Source organism: Cervus canadensis, chromosome 2 (genome assembly GCF_019320065.1).
Source record: "Cervus canadensis isolate Bull #8, Minnesota chromosome 2, ASM1932006v1, whole genome shotgun sequence".
NCBI classification, from domain to species: Eukaryota; Metazoa; Chordata; class Mammalia; order Artiodactyla; family Cervidae; genus Cervus; species Cervus canadensis.
The window spans coordinates 1149590-1166959 of NC_057387.1; the positions used below are offsets into that span (position 1 = coordinate 1149590).

Below are 17370 nucleotides of genomic sequence, written 5' to 3' on the forward strand. Positions count from 1 at the left end.
ATATATATAAATATATACATGTGTATATATAACTTGTTTATAACTGCCTGGCACAGAGTAAGTGCTGTCCACTAAAATGAGAGACTTGTCTGCTGGCCTTGAGGGGCCACTGGGAAGGTGTAATAAATGGAAAGAGCTGAAATGTGGGTTCTGCTTACCAAGGGAGGTCACGATCTGTGCTTTACCCCCAGAGCACGGATGAGCATGACTGCCGTCTCCCTTGGCTGTCCCCAGCATCCCGTGCGTCTCTCTCACCTCCCTGCTCAACTGTGAAGCTACTTATTTGTGTTTCTGCTTGCTCCTCACTGCCTAGCACATGCCTGCAGCTTCTCCTAATAACAGTGGCCTATCATGGTGTTTTGAGTACCTACTATGTGTCAGGAACTGTGCTAGGTTCTTGCTTACATGCAATATGCTCCCTCCTTACAATTTTCTCAGAAGGTAGAAATTATGCCGGCTGCCCACCTCCAATACACTCACATTCTGAGGTACTGGGAGTTAGGACATATGAATTTTGAGGGGACACAATTCAGCCCTTAACAGAAAAGTTGGTCCAATGGTTAAGAGTCCATCTGCCAATGCAGGGGACATTTTTTCAGTCTCTGGTTCCGGAAGATTTCATATACCGCAGGGCAACTAAGCCCGAGCGCTGCAACCACCGAGCCCATGAGCCACATCTGCTGAAGCGTGTGTGCCTTAAAGCCTGTGCTCTGCGACAAGAGAAGCCATTGCAGCGAGGAGCCTGCACCCCACAGCTGGCCCCGCTCACCACCAGAGAAAGCCCACGGAGCGACGGAGACCAGCACAGCCACAACAGCTAAGCAGATAGAATTACATGGTACCACCTGTCAAGGTGATTAGGATGTTCCCAAATGGATCAGCCTCTCTAGGCACTGGCCAGTGTGGGTGCTGGCCTCACATCTGATAGCAGGTCAGGTGTAGCTATTAACACTGTAAGCCTTTCAGCCTTCTGCCTCCTCAAAGAAAGAAGGCCATTTGTGAAGTTAATATCACCTACTAACATGGATCCTCTGAAAAAGAAGTTCTCCAAAGCCTGGTGAGGCTCCTTTCTCCCGGTCCCTGAAGACCAGTAAGTCGTCCAAGGGCAATGCCAACTGGTAGTTAGGACTCTGGACCACACGGTATCTGGATTATGGATTCAGATAGATCTAGGTTTAACCCTGGCTCTAGACCGCAGGCAAGTTATTAAACATCTCTGAGTCTCAGTTTCCCCAGCTGTATAGTCATAGTTGCTCTAAGGATCAAACCTGAAAACTCACATGTGCTTCCTAGCACAAAACGAATCTTCAACTAGTGGTTATAACTATCATCCTGTGAGTCTAGTCTAGATTTTCCCTGCTGCAGTGAAAGTTAGTTGTTCAATCAAAGAGCCACTCCCCTGAGGGGGAGGTCTGGATGCCTAAGGTGCTGCGGTGGACGGGCTGGGCATCACTCCCAGCATAGGCACCCATCACTGCTGCCTTCCTGAACACACACGACTTCCTGTTTTCTAAATTCTTAGCCTGCAATGTCATCACCAGTTGCCTCTGAGTCTGGAGGTGCAGCTGGGCAGCAGCCAGACCCTGAGCTCAAGGTTGGAGCGGCGAAAGGAGTTCAGGAGGCTTGGAAGCTGTCTCCTCCTACCTGAATTGGAGGCTATTAGAATCAACACCATCAGGTCCTGCGTACTGAGAGCTCACCAGCCCATCTCACTTACCTCACACTCCCTGGGAGGTGGCTGTGATTACTGGTTAAGCAGCAGGGCCAGGATTCGGACTCAAGTTGTCTGCCTTCTGAGGGTTTGTTCTTGCTGTGATGTTAAAGTGCTTCTTATTAAGGGGGAGACAAGCTGGACATGGGTGGGATTTTACAGTCCCTATAGATGTGGGAGAATTTGTGTTCTCTGTGCTTTTGGAAGCAGATCTAGGACCAAAGCTATTTTTTTAAAGCTCTGAAAATTTGAGCTCTCCACCAGTAATTGATGGGTGGTGAGCTTTCTGTCACCTGAGATATTCAAGCAGAGGCTGGGGGTATCAGAGAAGAAATTCTTTTAAAAGGTGGGAAGCTCTCTGGAAGAGAGAAACTCCAGAAGCATCCAGATAGAGTGGAGAGACTTCGCATCAGATAAAACTTGGGAACTCTTTAGCTGAGTGATCTTTCTGAGACTCAATTTCCTCATCTGAACAGAAGCGGCATCATTCTTCCCATATCATACAGAGTTGTTCTGAGGATTAAACCAGATAACTCAAGGGCAAAGAGTTCTCTAAGCTGAACACAGTGCAGATGTTAAGTTAGCTTGTTATCATTTGGTGAAGCCAAGAGTTCTCAGGATGTCCACCCACTATTGAGCTCCTGCTGTATACCAGGCATTTTCCATATACGCATTGTGTGCTTTTATCCTCATATACACTGAAAGGGGCGTCGCTCCATCTTGAGCTGGGGAAACTGCCCAGGTTTTGTCCCTAACCTTGGCATGAAGGAGTGGGAAGCCCTGGTCTACTCCTGCTGCTGCTTGTACCTTCAGAGCCTCTATCATGGTGGAGAAGGTCACCTGAGACCCAGGACTCAGCATGTGCCACCAGACAGGGCACTTCCCCACACACTGGTGTAATTTCATTTGCATAACTCCCCTGTGAAGTCAGTCTTAATAAACCCCTTTTGCAGAGAGAGGAATTGAAGCTCAGCATGGTTAAGAAAGTTGTCCCAAACCACAAAGCTGGTAAGAAGCAGATGTAGAATTTAAATCTTAGGCTTTCTGGCTCTATGGCTCATGTTCTTTCCTCTTCTTAAGTGGCCTGGTATGTGCTAGGTGAGGAGGGGAAATAAGCAAGTGAAACCAAAATGCATCATCTGTGCTTTCCAGGCCATGTGGGGAGGGAGACACCATGCGAAAAGTTAGCAAGCTGCTGTGACTAAGTGTCAATAGCCAGCAAACAGTAAGAGCTGTGAATTCAGAGGTGGGTGAAAGTTCTGTGTCCTGCAACCAAAGGGGAGGTGCACCTTAGGCAGAGAGGTTAGACAAGCAGCCGGGACCAGGGACTCAGTGTCCCATCCAGCTTGGCTCTAACCTGCAGGTGTCCTCAGGAAAAGTACTCTACTCCTCTGGTCTCAGTTTATCGGTCTGTGAATTGGATCTAGTAGTAGCCCTTTGCTCACCTTCTGGGCTCTCATGAGAATCAAACTTGATCATGTACAGGAAGTCATTTTAAAAGTACATGTTGGGATTCAAATGGGAAGTATCCTTACTAATTGGATGTGATGGAGTTTGACAGACACCCTGCTCCTAAAAAGGATTTGCTGGAGGGGGAGATGGGCATCAGTGTGTGTCTGCAGATTTGGGCGACAGCAGGACCAGGTTGATAAGTCCTGTTCCGTCTGTTTGTGGAAGCTCATAGTCTGCCTGGGAGACAGACAAACAACATAATTCGAATACCTCTCATCCAGAGAAACCAGACTCTAGTGCCTCCAGGCTGCCTTTTGGGGACCCAGAATCTTTCTGTTAATGGTCAGTGCCATGAAACTTCCTAACTCTGGGCCTTTATGAAGATGACAAGTGGGTGTATAGAGATGGGCGGGCTCACTTTCACTAAGACAACTCATACCATTTTTAGATGCAACATGTGGAGAGACACACTTTGACACACCTCTCTGCTTTAGGTGCACCTCACCTTTGGTTTCAGGACACAGAGCTTTTGCCTAGCTCTGAATTCACAGCTCTTATTGTTTGCTGGCTTTTGAAACTTAGTCACAGCAGCTTGTGAACATTTCACATTGCGTCTCCCTCCCCAACAAGGCCTGGCTTCCCCTGGAGCCTCCAGGCCTCTGATCATGCAGGAGCCTACAAATAAGCAAAGAGTTTATTTGGAGTCTTTATTTTGTTGTCATTGTTGATTGGGGCCTTAAGTACTGCAATTCAGGAGATGCAGATTCAGGTAACCCTGAAAGAGTGTTCCGAGGAAGGGAAAGAATCGGGTTTATGAAGGCAAAAAGCCACCAAGCTGTTAAGAGTTGCCTGCTGAGAACTGTGGTTGGCTCTAACATGAGGTGGAAAATATTTGTCCTTAAGGAATCACAAGTTGTTTTAGAGTGTGGGTTCCATAAGTAGATAGGTCGTCATGAGTTATTTTAAGGTAAGGGTCCAGTAAGTATCTTGAATTTCTGGCAGGTGTTCTGGGTGACATCACTGGGTCAAAAGATCAGATTCCATCCAGGCTGAGATGTTCATAAGTCATACTTTCTTAATGGTCTCCTGGCTCAGTTTTAGAGAGCTCTTTTAGCAACACTCATGCAAGTTTTATTTTCATTTCATGCCTGCCACCTGGCAGGAAGGCTCCAGGTTATCATGCTGTTGGCCCACTTCTCCAGTGCCTACCTGATAAACGACAGTATGACGACAAAGGGAGGCTAGGAAACACCTAGAATCCAGGCTCCCAGTTCAGGCGGGCCCTGACCACCTGGACCTACACCGTTTGTGATGGAGACTGGAGTGGGCATGCGGGCAGGCAGTCTCACGGTGGTGAACAGCCGCAGGTCCCAGACTGGGTCCCCTTCGCTCCCTGTGTTCTGATCCCGGATCCACGGCAGGAGGCACTTGGATGTGCAGGGTCAGCTCTTCTGAAGCGCCAGCCTTCTTTTCTGCCAGGTTGTGTTCTGCCCTGGAGCAACTGGAATCACCTAAATAATTGCTCTGTTTCAGCCTGACCACCTTGGGTGAGGACTGATCCTGGAGCACCTGTAGGACAACTGCAACCTGTCAGTATTCAGATGGGTTCCAGTCCAGCTGGGCTTCTGTTCCCATATTTGCCATGTGTCTGCCCAGAAGTGGGGGTCCAGAGAGGCTGGGTCTGTGCCCTGGGATTGGGTCACCTGTTGGACCTGGATACAGTGGAATGGGGTTGGGAACTGGGAAGACTCGTCCTAACTTTGCAGATTTGCTGAGTCTGCCTTGTGCAGGGGATCACAGAGCGGTTTGTGGAGGCCCAGATTGGAGGGGAAGGATCACGGGGTCAGATTCCACCCCCAGCTTTCACTCTGCAGCTCAGCTGGGAGCTCTGCTCTTTTGCTTTGCAAATAGGGTGAGATTCTTTTTCACCAGGTCACTATCATGTCCTGGCCTGTGCGAGGAGCATACTGGGCTCTAGGAGGTTCCGTCCTCATTTTCTGCTAGGAAGGCAGCACCTCCTCAGAGTGCATCCTCCCACCGTGCTCTTTGGTCACCTGGTGTTGCCTCACACGGTCTACCTGTGCAGTTGTGAACACCCAGAAGTTAGGCAGATCGGTGTCCCTAATCCTGTCTGCTTTAAAAGTTCTTGACATGATTTCACCCTTTCTCCCTCAAACAAATATATTGGTGGTGATTTGTGGAAAAAAAAAATCATGGTGATAACAATAGCTGATATACGGAGCACTTATTATTAATACATGCCAGGCATTAATTATCTTATTGAGATAATTAAGCCTCACCATCACCTAATGAGACAGTTAATATTATCCTGTTTTATGGGTGAGGAAACTGAGGCTTAGAGAAGTTCAATAACACACAGTTGAGAAGTACACAAAAATTACAGTGCATATAAAAGGCTGAGGCTTTGCCTTTGCTTTTTGTCTCTTTTTGGCAGTGAATTTATATTGTTGTAGGACAAGCTGTATTGCTGAGAAGGGCTGGGCCTGAGGGACACTGTCGCTCTGAAGCTCGGCTCTGCTGCGCACTGGCCCAGTCCCCACCCCAGACAATCAAATGAGAACTGGGCTCAGAGTGGACCCCAGGCCGATCCTAACATGTGACCAGGGCTGAGAATGAGAACCCTTAATCAGTATCTGGGTACTTGTGCAAATTCTGGGGTTCTCTTGGGTGCTGTGGATCTGGGGCAGAGGATGGGAAGTGTGAAATAAAACAGGTTCTCCTGCTGTTTAGGAAAACAGCCACCATATAAACCCATTAAATACCTCTCTTAGGGACTGAATATGGTGGGGACAGAAACAAGATGCTCAGGGAAGGAGGAAAATGGGTCTCTCTCTTGGGGATGGGGAGGCAGGGAAGAAGCCAGAACCTCGGAGTGTCTATGGCTCCTGTCTTTGAGTTGTCATCTTGGAAAGCTGCCTGCTGTCCAAGGGAAGCCCCTCCAACCTGGGTGTGGCCTCAAGAGCTAAGACACGAGCCCTAAAAGAGCAGGGACTCAGAAGACCCTACTCAAATGTGAGACATGTTATCCTTATGGAAGAAATTTACAAAAACACCTACCAGTACCTTCTCTCATTTGATTCTCACCACACCCTTAAGGTAGACAGGATGACCCACCATTTTACAGATGGAGAAACAGGCCCAGAGAGGTGAGGTGACTTGCCCAAAACCATACAGCTACTTAGTGGCAGAGGAAAGACTATTGATAGAACCCACCTGATACCCAATCCAGGGTTCTTTCTATTTCAATATCCCCTGACATCAAGCAGATGCCCAATAAATATTTAATTAACCACACAACTGAATTAGGCCCTGGGTACCTTCAAGGAACTTTCTGGATTATCACTGCCTTCATCAGTCGCATTCCTTCTCCCATGGGCATAGCTGGACTAGACAGAGGGAAGTTTCCACCCTGGGGTGTATGTGGCGATTAATATCCTTTTTTGACCAAACCACACACAGCACATTTGTCTTTGGTCATAAAATCATGCTGCTGTTCAAAAAGAAAGAAAAAAAAGAAATCTGTTCCTATTACTTATCTCTGGGGAGGGGCCAAATCCTCTCCCCCACTGCACTGGCTCTGCACAACACCAAGAAATATTTCTCCTTATTTGTTCTAAATTTACTGCCCAGTAATTTTTCTGCTCTCATTTTATGTGACAGGCAACTGAGCGATTTTCTCCCAACCCTTTTTCTGAATCTCAACCACCCAAATAAATCTCCACTGACACCCTTCCAGTCCTAAAAGGAAAAAAAATTACCCCAGCTAGGGTGGAGTGGCCACCAAACACGGCCTTTGCTGGGGGCTGGGTTGTCTCCCATAGGCCTTCAGTGTGTGTGGTGTGTGTGTGTGATCAGTCGTATCTGAATCTTTGCGACTCCATGAACTGTAGCCGGCCAGGCTCCTCTGTCCATGGGGCTTTCCAGGCAAGAATCCTGGAGTGGCCTTCAGATCCCCTACCTTCGGTCAGCAGCGGCTTCCGGCACCACCTCAGGGCCAGAGGTCAGGCCAACCTTGCATAGGAGGCCTGGTATCTTCCGTGAAAATTCCATACATCTGGTCTGTGCTCTGATGTTGGGGGTGAAGGAAGAGGCAAGAATGCGGAAAATGCAGCCACTGTTGTCCAGCACTTACATCCCAGAGGAGGGGAATTTCATAACCCAACACACTGTGTCTGTAGCGTGCTCTGTAGAGGCAGCCTCCTTCAGCACAGGGAACTCTCACTAGGGGCTGTGACGGCGGGACTGAGTCCCACTCCGGCAGGTGAGTACTTGCAACCGCAGGCAGATAGAGGAACCGACTTAGTAAAGGCAGGCAGGTAGGGCAGGAGGGACAGTGTGGGGAGACCGTGTGCGGGGGCTGGACCTGAGCTAAGTCGGGGCTAGACTTTACTCAGACAGAAAACGGTTTCTGAGCAAGGACTATGGGAAGTTTACAAAGAAATCAGTGCCTGGGGCGGGCGTGGGGGTGGAGGGTCCTGAGTTAGGGAAGTAGTCAAAGGGTTGAGAACAGAGGATTCAAGAGGGCTGGGGGTGGGGACTCGGGTGCAGCCTTGAATCACCTGCTCCGGGGCTTGTGGCAGAAGGCAAAACGTTGCTCCTGCAAGAGGGAGGGCAGGGCTCGGCCCAGGAGGTCGGGGGTGGGGTGGGGAGGGGTGGTAGGGAGATACACCATCTGGGCTCACCTGGCCTGCCTCTTACTTGCTGAGTGCTCCTGACTAAATCCGGAGTTCTCCCTGCTTCTGTGTCCACGTGGTGCTGTTGGGAGGAACTGACGAGCTATTACATCAAATCGGTGTCTAGCACGAAGTAAACACTAAAGAAATGTTATAGTTTTCACCCTGGTCAGCAGAAGAGGCAGCTGAAATAGGGTAAACAACTTGCCCCAAGTCACAGAACTAATAACAAGGAGGAGGCCTTCAAGGGCACGTTATCCGCTCCCTTAGTCCCGAGGTAGTCCTGCAGGCGGCCATGAGAGGGCGCCCTCGGCCCGGGAGAGACTGCGGCCGCGGGCCTGCGGCTTCCGTGAGAGCAGGCAGGGGAGGAGTTAGACGCCTGCTACACCCCGTTTTACACTTGAGTTGCTATACCCGGCAGGAAGAACAGTCTAGGCTAAATCCGTGTCTCCTCTCACAGGGTAGTGAGCTTTCAAAAAATGCTGTTTACTGTACTTCCTTCCCCAACCCCATTGTACTTTAGTTTGCATAGCACATACTCTGGGGGGCCCCCTGGCAATGTGGGGTGGCTTCCAGATTACGTGGTTCACATGGGGCTCGCACCTCTCTGGGCTCGCACGCTGGGAGCAGCACCATTTGTTTTCATGCACAGTGTGCACAAGGGACAATTTCACCTCCCCCACTTAGTTTTTACCTCCTTCCTGTCTTCCAGGCTTTGTGGCCCTGCCGCGTGCCATGTCCCCTGCTGGGGCAGGCTAGGTTTCCCCAGAGGCTGGTCCAAGGCGGGAGAGAGGTTGTGGTCAAATGGGGTATGGAGAATGCATCCGGCCCTCATCATGATTTCCTTGACCTGTCACGGTACCCGCGCCCCGCCGCTCCCCCAACCAGACATGTTCCTTCACCTGGACCTGGCTAATCAATCTCATCTCTTGACACAGCGGCACAGAGCTTTGGCCTGCTCGATCCGAAACTCTGCTACCTGTTGGATGGGATCCTCTTCATCTATGGCGTTATTGTCACTGCCCTGTTTCTGAGAGCGAAGGTTGGTGCCACTGGCCTCTGGGGGGAGGGCAGGGGCTCCCCCAAAACTCGGTGGATGTCCAGAGGGCCTTGGTCTTGGAAAGTCTCAAGCATGAGTGGTTGGTATCCACGGGCAAAGCAGAGATCAGCCAAGCGTGCACACTGGGTGGGCTGGAGAGGTGGGGGGTGGTGTTTCGCTTAGCAGGACAAGAGTGGGAGGATGAGTGTACACTGGTGCTGGTCTTAGTGAGGAGTCATACAGATGTGTGAACATTTAGGCGTCTCAAGGCAGAGGTTCTGCCAGGAAAGGGGGTTATGCTTCAGTGAAGAGCAGGGAGGTGGGAGCCTGCAGTCTCTTTCCAGACCCTGCTGTCCAACTGCAGACCCAGGCTTGGCTAGCCTTTTCTCTTCAAACCCGGTTTTCATCCGCACGTGGGAAGGTTAACCCAGAGCATGGGTTTTCACCGAGGGCCCTGCAGGTCCTGCCAGGGGCTGGGGCGGGGGGTGGGGGTGGCCGTGGCGTGGGCAAAGGGAGACGAAGCCTCGGTCCTCAGGACACAGTGCCACATGGAAAGCACCCGGCCGCAGGGGTCAAGATAGGAGATGACACCTCTCAACTAGTTCTCCGAATCCCTGGGAGGAAGGGGCCGAGGGGAAAACCCGGAGCGCAGTGGGCGCGGCCCGTGAGGCAGGCGCTTCTGCGCATGCGCGAGGGCAGGGGCCTGGGAGCGGAAACCAGGGCGGGCGCCGGGGCACCTGCGGTGACTGCGCTTGACCCCTGCGAGGAGAAAGGACAGCTGGGCTCAGAAATGAAGCTTTCAGGCCCCGGGGTCTCGCAGGGGCCCAGCCCCAGCAGACAGGGCGCACGCGTTTGCAGTGGAGAAGCGGAGCGAGGCTGCCCGCGCAGAAAGTAAAGCGCTTTCTCTCCTCTTCCCCATCCAGTTCAGCAGGAGTGCCGACGCCCCCGCCTACCAGCAGGGTCAGAACCCGGTCTACAACGTAAGTCCGCCTCTTCCGGAGAGCCTAGCCTAGAAGGTGCACGCCTCTCCTGGGACGTGGGGCAACAGCGGCCAGGCGCTCGGCTGTGGGTCTGGTCCGCGGCCATTAGCCCTGCAGGTTGTTTTAACCTCTCTGGGACTCAGTTTCCTAATTCGTAAAACGGGGATAGTCACCATGCCGGCTTCGTGGAGGTGCTGGGAGGATGCCGCTCCCTAGCGATGTGCTGCGCGGCGGGCGCCCCCTTAGTGCGGTGCCTGCTCCAAGCGAGGCCCCGCCCGGCAGCGGTTTCAAGGACCAGAGGCATGGGGGTGGAAAAGGAAAGTATGGATTTTCCCTGCGGTGGAGAAGCGATTTCACTGCCTCCGTGCAGTGGGGCTTTGATCGAATAGATCATGCACCTACCCCCCCCCCCCCCCCCCCCCCCCCCCCCCCCCCCCCCCCCCCCCCCGCCCCAGTAATATGTTCTCTGAGAGGCTTTCCGAGATGATCGTAGCCGATGGATCCCCTGGTCCCTGCTCCTTTGTGAGCCGCCACTCTTAAAGAACTCGCTGGCCTACCGGCCCCATCCTCCTGAGCTTTCCTTTCTCATCTCTGACTCATCTCTGCATCTTCTAGGAGCTGAATGTCGGCCGAAGAGAGGAGTATGCAGTCCTGGATAGGAGAGGGGGCTTCGACCCTGAGATGGGGGGGAAACCGGTAAGGCCTTTTTGTGTTTGCGTGTGTGAGTGTGTGTGTGCGGGCTCAGCCAGGCAGTTAGAGGAGGGCTCCTTGGGGCCAGCACGCTCTTCACCATGCTGGACCTTGCGGTGTGAGAGGCCTGGCCAGGCGGCTGTTGGCCGCTGCCCAGGGCGCCTTTGCATCACACAGGCCTTCACAGCATGAATGTGGCAACGCTGATACCAGGCTCTCAGCAGCTCTGCCTTTTCAGCTGTAGACTCCACACCCTGTGGGAAAAGGAGCAGCTGGAGGAGGCCCGGAGGAGGGGTCTTAAGAGCAGAGCTCAGCTTGGGTGTGAGAGCGTGTCTGTGTGCATGAGGGAGCATGAGGCCATGAAGGCCCTGGGGCGGCTGAGCGGGACTGCAGGAGCCCAGGGGGGACACGGCTGAGGAGGAGCCCACAGCTGTGGGGAAGGGGCGGAGGGAAGGAGCCTCAGCTCTCCTGGCCTGGATTCCTGTTTCTCCCATGCTAACTTCTTCCCCTTCTCTCTCTCCCAGCAGAGGAAGAAGAACCCCCACGAAGTTGTGTACAATGTGAGTAGAGGAGGTGGCATATTTTTTCCTTGGAAATTTGGGGGGTAGGGCTGGAGAAGGGCTCTGGACAAAGGTTTGGCTCCTTGCCCTGTGGTCTTTGCCTGACTTGACTGTCACTTCCTGGGGCCGAATTACACCTCACCTGCTTGCTGCCTGCAGTGGCTGCTTGTAGGAAGGCCCCTTGGCCTGCTTTCCCTCTCTCGGCCCCTGTGCCTGCAGCTGGAGTTCCCGGGTCAGCCTGGTTGGGACCCGGCAGGGACAGTGAGGTCAGGCTGGGCAAGCCCCTGGGAGGGACTCCTGTTCCTAGGATCCACAGTAGTCCCTGAGTTTCACCTCTTGTTGAAAACCTCCCCATTCTGGGTGTTGATCAGTGTGTGGGGGACCAGTGCAGGGGGTAGCCTACTGTAAAGAGAGCTACTTCTTCCTATGGTGTTGGCTATGTAAAGAGACAACGTGCTGAAATAAATAATTCTGGGGCCTTCGAGTGAGCTCTTGCATTGTCCAACATGTGTGCCCTTTGGCTAGGAGTCCACATCTTATCTCAGGTTCTAACCTGAGCTTCTCAGCTCAATGCAAAGGGCTGGCTTTCAAAGGTTTCCAAAGGAAAAGGGTGGAGTTGGAGCTGATTGTTGGAGCCTTGAATATAGAACCCCCCCACCTTGGGAATCTAGAGGTTCCCTTTTGCAGGGGAGTCCACAGTTTTCTACATTGGTTGGTAAAACCAGTGTCTCATGCCCTCTTTTTCAGGAGCTAAGAAAAGACAAGATGGCCGAGGCCTACAGTGAGATCGGGATGAAGAGTGACGTGAGTGTTGCTCTTTCTTTGTTCCCCAGGCTTGGGTGGTGTGGGGGATGTTCCAGAGAGTCCCATCCCTTCCTCCTGTCACCTGCAAAAGCCCATGGGATGGCCACCAGAGGCAATGGTTAATCCAGCTGTGTTATCTCATGATAGAATGTGAGGTTCTCAGAAAGGACTGATGCTCTTTAGGATTAAAAACCAAGTTAAATTCTAAAGTGGCCTATGCTTTGCAAGAAAAGGTAAAATCTGTCACACTAATAATAATCGTGATTAATGTGTGTCAAAGTGTGTTCAGCACTTGGGATGGTGGGCCCCTTGTTCACACACGATTAAGGACGTCCAGATGGCGAGAGCAGAGCACTGAGCCTTCTAAGTCTGGTCCCTGTGTAGCTGCACATGCAGCATGCCCACACTGCTGGCCTGGCTCCTGCTTTCCAGGCAGATGGCCTCATTTAACTCCCACAATAACCTGGAGAGACATGTGTGCTCTTCCAGGCACATGGTTCAGTAACTCACCCAGGGTCACGAAGCTGGTGCTAGGGAGCCAGAATCGGAACAGACTCCACAGCTGGAGCTTGTACCCATGACATACGTGCTGTTCCCAATGAGTATAAATGACTAGATAAAATTTTTTTTTAATTTATTTCATTCACATATAGTTGATTTACAGTGTTGTGTTAATTAAAGTGATTCAGTGATTATATACATTCTGTTTCATATTCTTTTCCATTACGGTTTATCACAGGATATTGAATATAGTTCCCTGTACTATGTAGTAGGACCCTTATAATTTATCCATTTTATCAGTAATAGTTTGCATCTGCTAATCCCAAACTCCCAATCTATCCTTCCCCCTACCCTCTTGGCAACCATAAGTCTGCTCTGTAAGTCTGTGAGTCTGTTTTGTAAATAAATTCATTTGTATAATCTTTTTAGATTCCATATGTAAGTAATATCATATGGTTTTTGTCTTTCTCTGGCTTACTTTGATGATAATCTCTGGGTCCATCCATTTGCTGCATATGGCATTTTTTCTTTCTTTTTTTATGGCCAAGTAATAGTCTGTCATATATATGTACCACATCTTCTTTATCCATTCATCTTTTGATGAACATTAAGGTTGCTTCCCTGTTTTGCCTATTGTAAACAGTGCCACAGTGAACATTAGGGTGCACGTATCCTTTTGAATTGTAGTTTTCTAAGATCATATGGTAATCCAACTTTTAGTTTTTTGAGGAACCTCCATAGTGACTTCCCTAGTTAGCCAAGAATTTTGAGAGCTGCAGGGAGGCCCGATTATTCCAAGCAGTGGGCAGTGTGGCCAGCACCCATGCAGCCCAGATCCAAGAATCTGATGAGGGTCTGCGTCGGGCAGAGCAAACCTGGGCCTCATCAGAACCCGGCTTCACCTTACTCTGCGGAGGCCAAGGTCTAACCAGTGACCTGAGGGCCTTTCTCTCCCTGGGAAGGGCTTCTGGCTAGGAGATGGTCAGCTCTGACTATCTGGGGCCCTCCGAGTAGGACCCTTGAGCAGGAAGGCCGCTGCCAACTGTCTGACTTTCTAGCCTTTTCTTGTCTCACTCCCACAGAACCAGCGGCGAAGAGGCAAGGGGCAGGACGGTCTTTACCAGGTAAGTGCCGCTGGCGGTGCCTCTGGTCTGCACTGCCGGCCCTGCTTCCCAGGACGGCGCCGTCTAACCAGGACCACGCTCAGGCCCCCTTGTGTTTCTTGTTGGCAGTGCCAGCTCTTCAACAGCTGAACTTGGCAAGCCAAGGGCACCCATTCGGGCCTGTCGTGACTGCTCTGCCAGTCAGTCCCTGAGGCAGGGTTGGGATTCAGCCTTTCAAGCACATCACTTGACTCGAAGGAGGTGGCGAGGGGAGCCCTGGGGGAACAGAGAAAGGCAGACAGGTGGCAGCTGCCCAGAGGCTGTGTGGTCTTGAGTAAAGGACACCGAACAAGTCATTTCCTGCCTCTTTCTCCACTGCTCTGGGCCCTTGCAGAGGCCTTACCCTGCCTTATCCTCACACCTAGTAGGGTGGGTGAGAAGACTGAAGTAAACCAACCAAGAAAAATAACTTTAAAAAAGAAAATGTTATGGCAGTCGGGTGCTTCGTTTCTGCAAATTGGTGTGAATTGTGTACCCTGAGCACAGCCAGCTTCTCTAAAACACAGAGCCCTCAGCTGTGGCCTCAGGGACAGTTCCCGGGCTGCTGAGCGTGGGGGGAGGGCATGGGCCAGCTTGCAGCAGATGCCTTTTGGCCTCCAGGTAGGCTCACGCCCACACAGGACTTCTGACCTCCTCTTCTTTTCTCATTTGTTTTTCCCAGGGACTCAGCAAGGCCACCAAGGACACCTATGACGCCCTCCACATGCAAGCCCTGCCCCCTCGCTAACAGCTGCTGGAGTTTCAGCACTCACAGGCCAGACCTGTAGATGGCCAGATTGTCAAAGATACAGGATAAAGCATTTATAACCCAGTTCACTCATATTTCTCCACCACCCAAGTATTTCTCTTTATGAGTGGGATGCTTCAAGTTGTAACATTTGGTCATACCCAATTCCAAACTCACACAGAATTTTGTCCTTGGACGCTGGGAGAGAGTGCATCCCCGTGCCCTTCCCTGAGGAGTCCACTGTGAACGCACCTTGTTCTCAGGTCTTCTGGTTTCCTGGAGACTGTAGGCAGGCCCTGCTCCCTGCAGCTCCAGGTTCTTAACTGGGAGCCGGGCCCCCTCCTTCTCAAACATAACTGAATTCAGGGTGTGTTTTGTAAAGTCCCCAGAGAAACCACAAATGTTAGTGCCTGTCCTAATAGTCTGTATCGTCCTGTCAGCTTTTGAGTAGCTTTGCTGCTGCTGTAAATTTGGCTTCAGTTGTTACCGTGCCCCCTAATTTCAAGGTAGCTGGTGATTGGGCCAGGAAGGGGGCAGAGGGGAAGGTGGGAGTAGGTGGCAGTTGGTATTGGTAGATGAGGGGTGGGAGCAGGGGAGCCGGAGGCCTGGGGAGGGGTGTGAAGGAGCCCTCCTGCAATCAAGTGTGCATTCCCCGTGATAGAACCTGTATGCCAGGCCCTCTTTTGGGACCAAGAGATGAACAAGCCTAGCCTTGCCCTCAAGGAGCCCATGCTCTCACAGGGAAGTGAGCTGTGAAGAGTCTGGGATGAAAGAACAGAGCGGTGTCATTGCAGATGTTGAACAGGTGAGCTGGCAGCGAGAGAAGCAAGACCACGTTCTTTGCAGCCACTTGCTCACCTCATGGAATGAGACAAACCCATCTCATCAAATGGGCAAGGCCTTGAAGGACGACTTGGTATAGCTCGAACCTAGAAAGATCCCAAAGGACAGTGGCATCACAAAAAGAGCCTCAGCTGACGTGTTAGAACAGAGCTGTGTAATAAAAGGGCACATGGTGATGGATGGAAAACCCACTCTGCTTGGTCTTAATTTATACTGGTTTGCTAGAGCCTTACTCTTTTGCATAATAAATAACTTTAGTGAAAATGCTTTACTGTAAGCTTCATTTAGACAGTCAAGCCTATAATGGTCATTTAGTCATCAAGGAATCAGCCTGCTGCCCCTGCAGTGGGGGCAGAACTGCTGATTCTTGGGAGAGAACAGGATGGTTCCCTGGAACATGCAGGAAAGCAGGATGCAGCCAGTGGCCAGCCCAGGCTGTGCCTGGGGCAACACGGTGGGCACGGCCTGTGGGAGGTGGTAGGAGAGAGCCCTAGGTGCAGGGCTCACCGCATGGCGTAGCTTGTGTGCAGGTGGGAGAATGGGAGAGGCGCCAGCCGAGGATCCAGGTGTCGAGAGAGAGTGCTGTTAGCAGGGGGTGTTGGGGGTTATGAGCAGCCGCCAATGCCACAGCACACAACCTCAGTCTGTAAGGTATGGGGAAGGGACAAAAAAACATTTTGGGGGTCAGATTCTGCCCCCAAAAGTGACCCTGTCCCCAGCAGTATTTTGTCTTAACTGTAGTGGCTGTTTATAAGGCCCTAACTCAATAAGCCTTCCCAGATGGCTCAGTGGTAATCTGCCTGCCAATGCAGGAGACATTGGAAGATGCCGTGGAGAATAAAATGGCAATCCACTCCTCCAGTATTCTTGCCCGGGAAATCCCATGGACAGAGGGAGCCTGTGTGCCATAGCCCATGGGGTCTCAGGAGTTGGACATGACATAGCAACTAAAAGAACTCATGAAGCCACCAATTAATATTGGGTAGATTTTGAAATAAAAAAAGACATTGAAATGCAAGGCCATGGCTATTAAAAGCCCCTGAGCATTTGGGATTTCAACAGAAGTGATGTGCCTCTCTGCCAGGCAACTCACAGAGACAGGACGCCTCACAAAGGCATTTGATCTGTATCCTGGCCTCCGAGGGGAATTCAGTTCCACCCACCAGGTATTAACTAGCACCTTCCTCTTCTGTACCTAGCACTTTGCAAGCTACCAGGAAGGCTGGATAAGTAACATCCCAGTTAGGGACTTAAAATTTTGTCGCTGGATTTTGTCCACACCATGTAAAGAACTCTGCATCACACTGCAGTGTTGTGATCCACACAGGACCCTCAGGCGGAAGCGGGGATGAGTGGCCGCTGATGACAGGGTGTGGACAGAGCTCGCCAAGGTACAGAAGCTGTGGGTTTGTGGAAGGAAAAGACCTCTGAGGTGGGACAGAATGGCTGAAAACTCAACCCTGATTATGTAACCTGGTCATGGGGCAAATTACACTGTGTTGGTTTTAGCTCCTCTTCCACTGACTAGTTCATAAAGACAAGTGACAGCTCTTTTTTGGCTGCTGCTTCTTTATCGTCTTCTCATCGGGCATCTTAAAAACTGAAGTTAGCTTCCTCTGTTAGTCAACATGAATAAGCCTCAACCTCATACCTAGTTTTAAGGTCAGCTAAGTTTCATATAGGCTGTGTAAGACCCATATGGCTGGCCTGAAAATAAGAATTTGACCTAATTCTGTCAAGATTTTGACTCACGAAGTAGGAGGAAAGCTGGCTGTAAGCTATGGGTGCTGGAGCTTGCCCAGGGTGGCCGGGGTATAGGACTTACTGGACTTTGTGCAAGACAACTACACAAGAGAAGGCCAGTGGGACAGGATGGAGTGGATGTACCGGCAGAACAAAGCCCCACATCAAGTTGAGAGTGGCCCTAGTCGTTGGGGAGAGAAAAGGCTTCAGTAAGAAAACTCACATCCTTTCACGAGTAATTCTGCTTGGCAGATGCCTCTGGAGTGGGTTAGAATATAACCTTTTCACAAAGACCTACAGGGGAACAGGTGGAAGTCAGTGCTTACCCTCATACCCGCATGCGACAAAGGGGCTTTGCTTCTGAGTCCTTCTCATGCTTGTGAGCCTGCTGCTGTCTCTGCCAAATAGCTGACTCATATTAAAATTGTTTTAATGAAATAACCTTACAAACTGAAAAGCAAGG

The 17370-nt window shown here is 51.1% G+C and overlaps 1 protein-coding gene across 2 annotated transcripts in view; it reads left to right on the forward strand.

Moving 5' to 3' along the window:
• Positions 1-15428, forward strand: part of CD247 (CD247 molecule) — an 86490-nt gene extending 71062 nt beyond the window's left edge. The window contains exons 2-8 of one of the 2 annotated variants that reach the window (XM_043450240.1): positions 8796-8899; positions 9820-9876; positions 10492-10572; positions 11094-11126; positions 11874-11930; positions 13514-13555; positions 14256-15428. In XM_043450240.1, coding sequence (XP_043306175.1) covers positions 8796-8899; positions 9820-9876; positions 10492-10572; positions 11094-11126; positions 11874-11930; positions 13514-13555; positions 14256-14321 — 440 coding nt within the window. In that variant the 3' untranslated portion in view covers positions 14322-15428. Of the gene's footprint in view, positions 1-8795; positions 8900-9819; positions 9877-10491; positions 10573-11090; positions 11127-11873; positions 11931-13513; positions 13556-14255 lie in introns of both variants that reach the window. The other variant, XM_043450230.1, reaches the window with a different exon arrangement.
• Positions 15429-17370: the final 1942 nt, after the last annotated feature.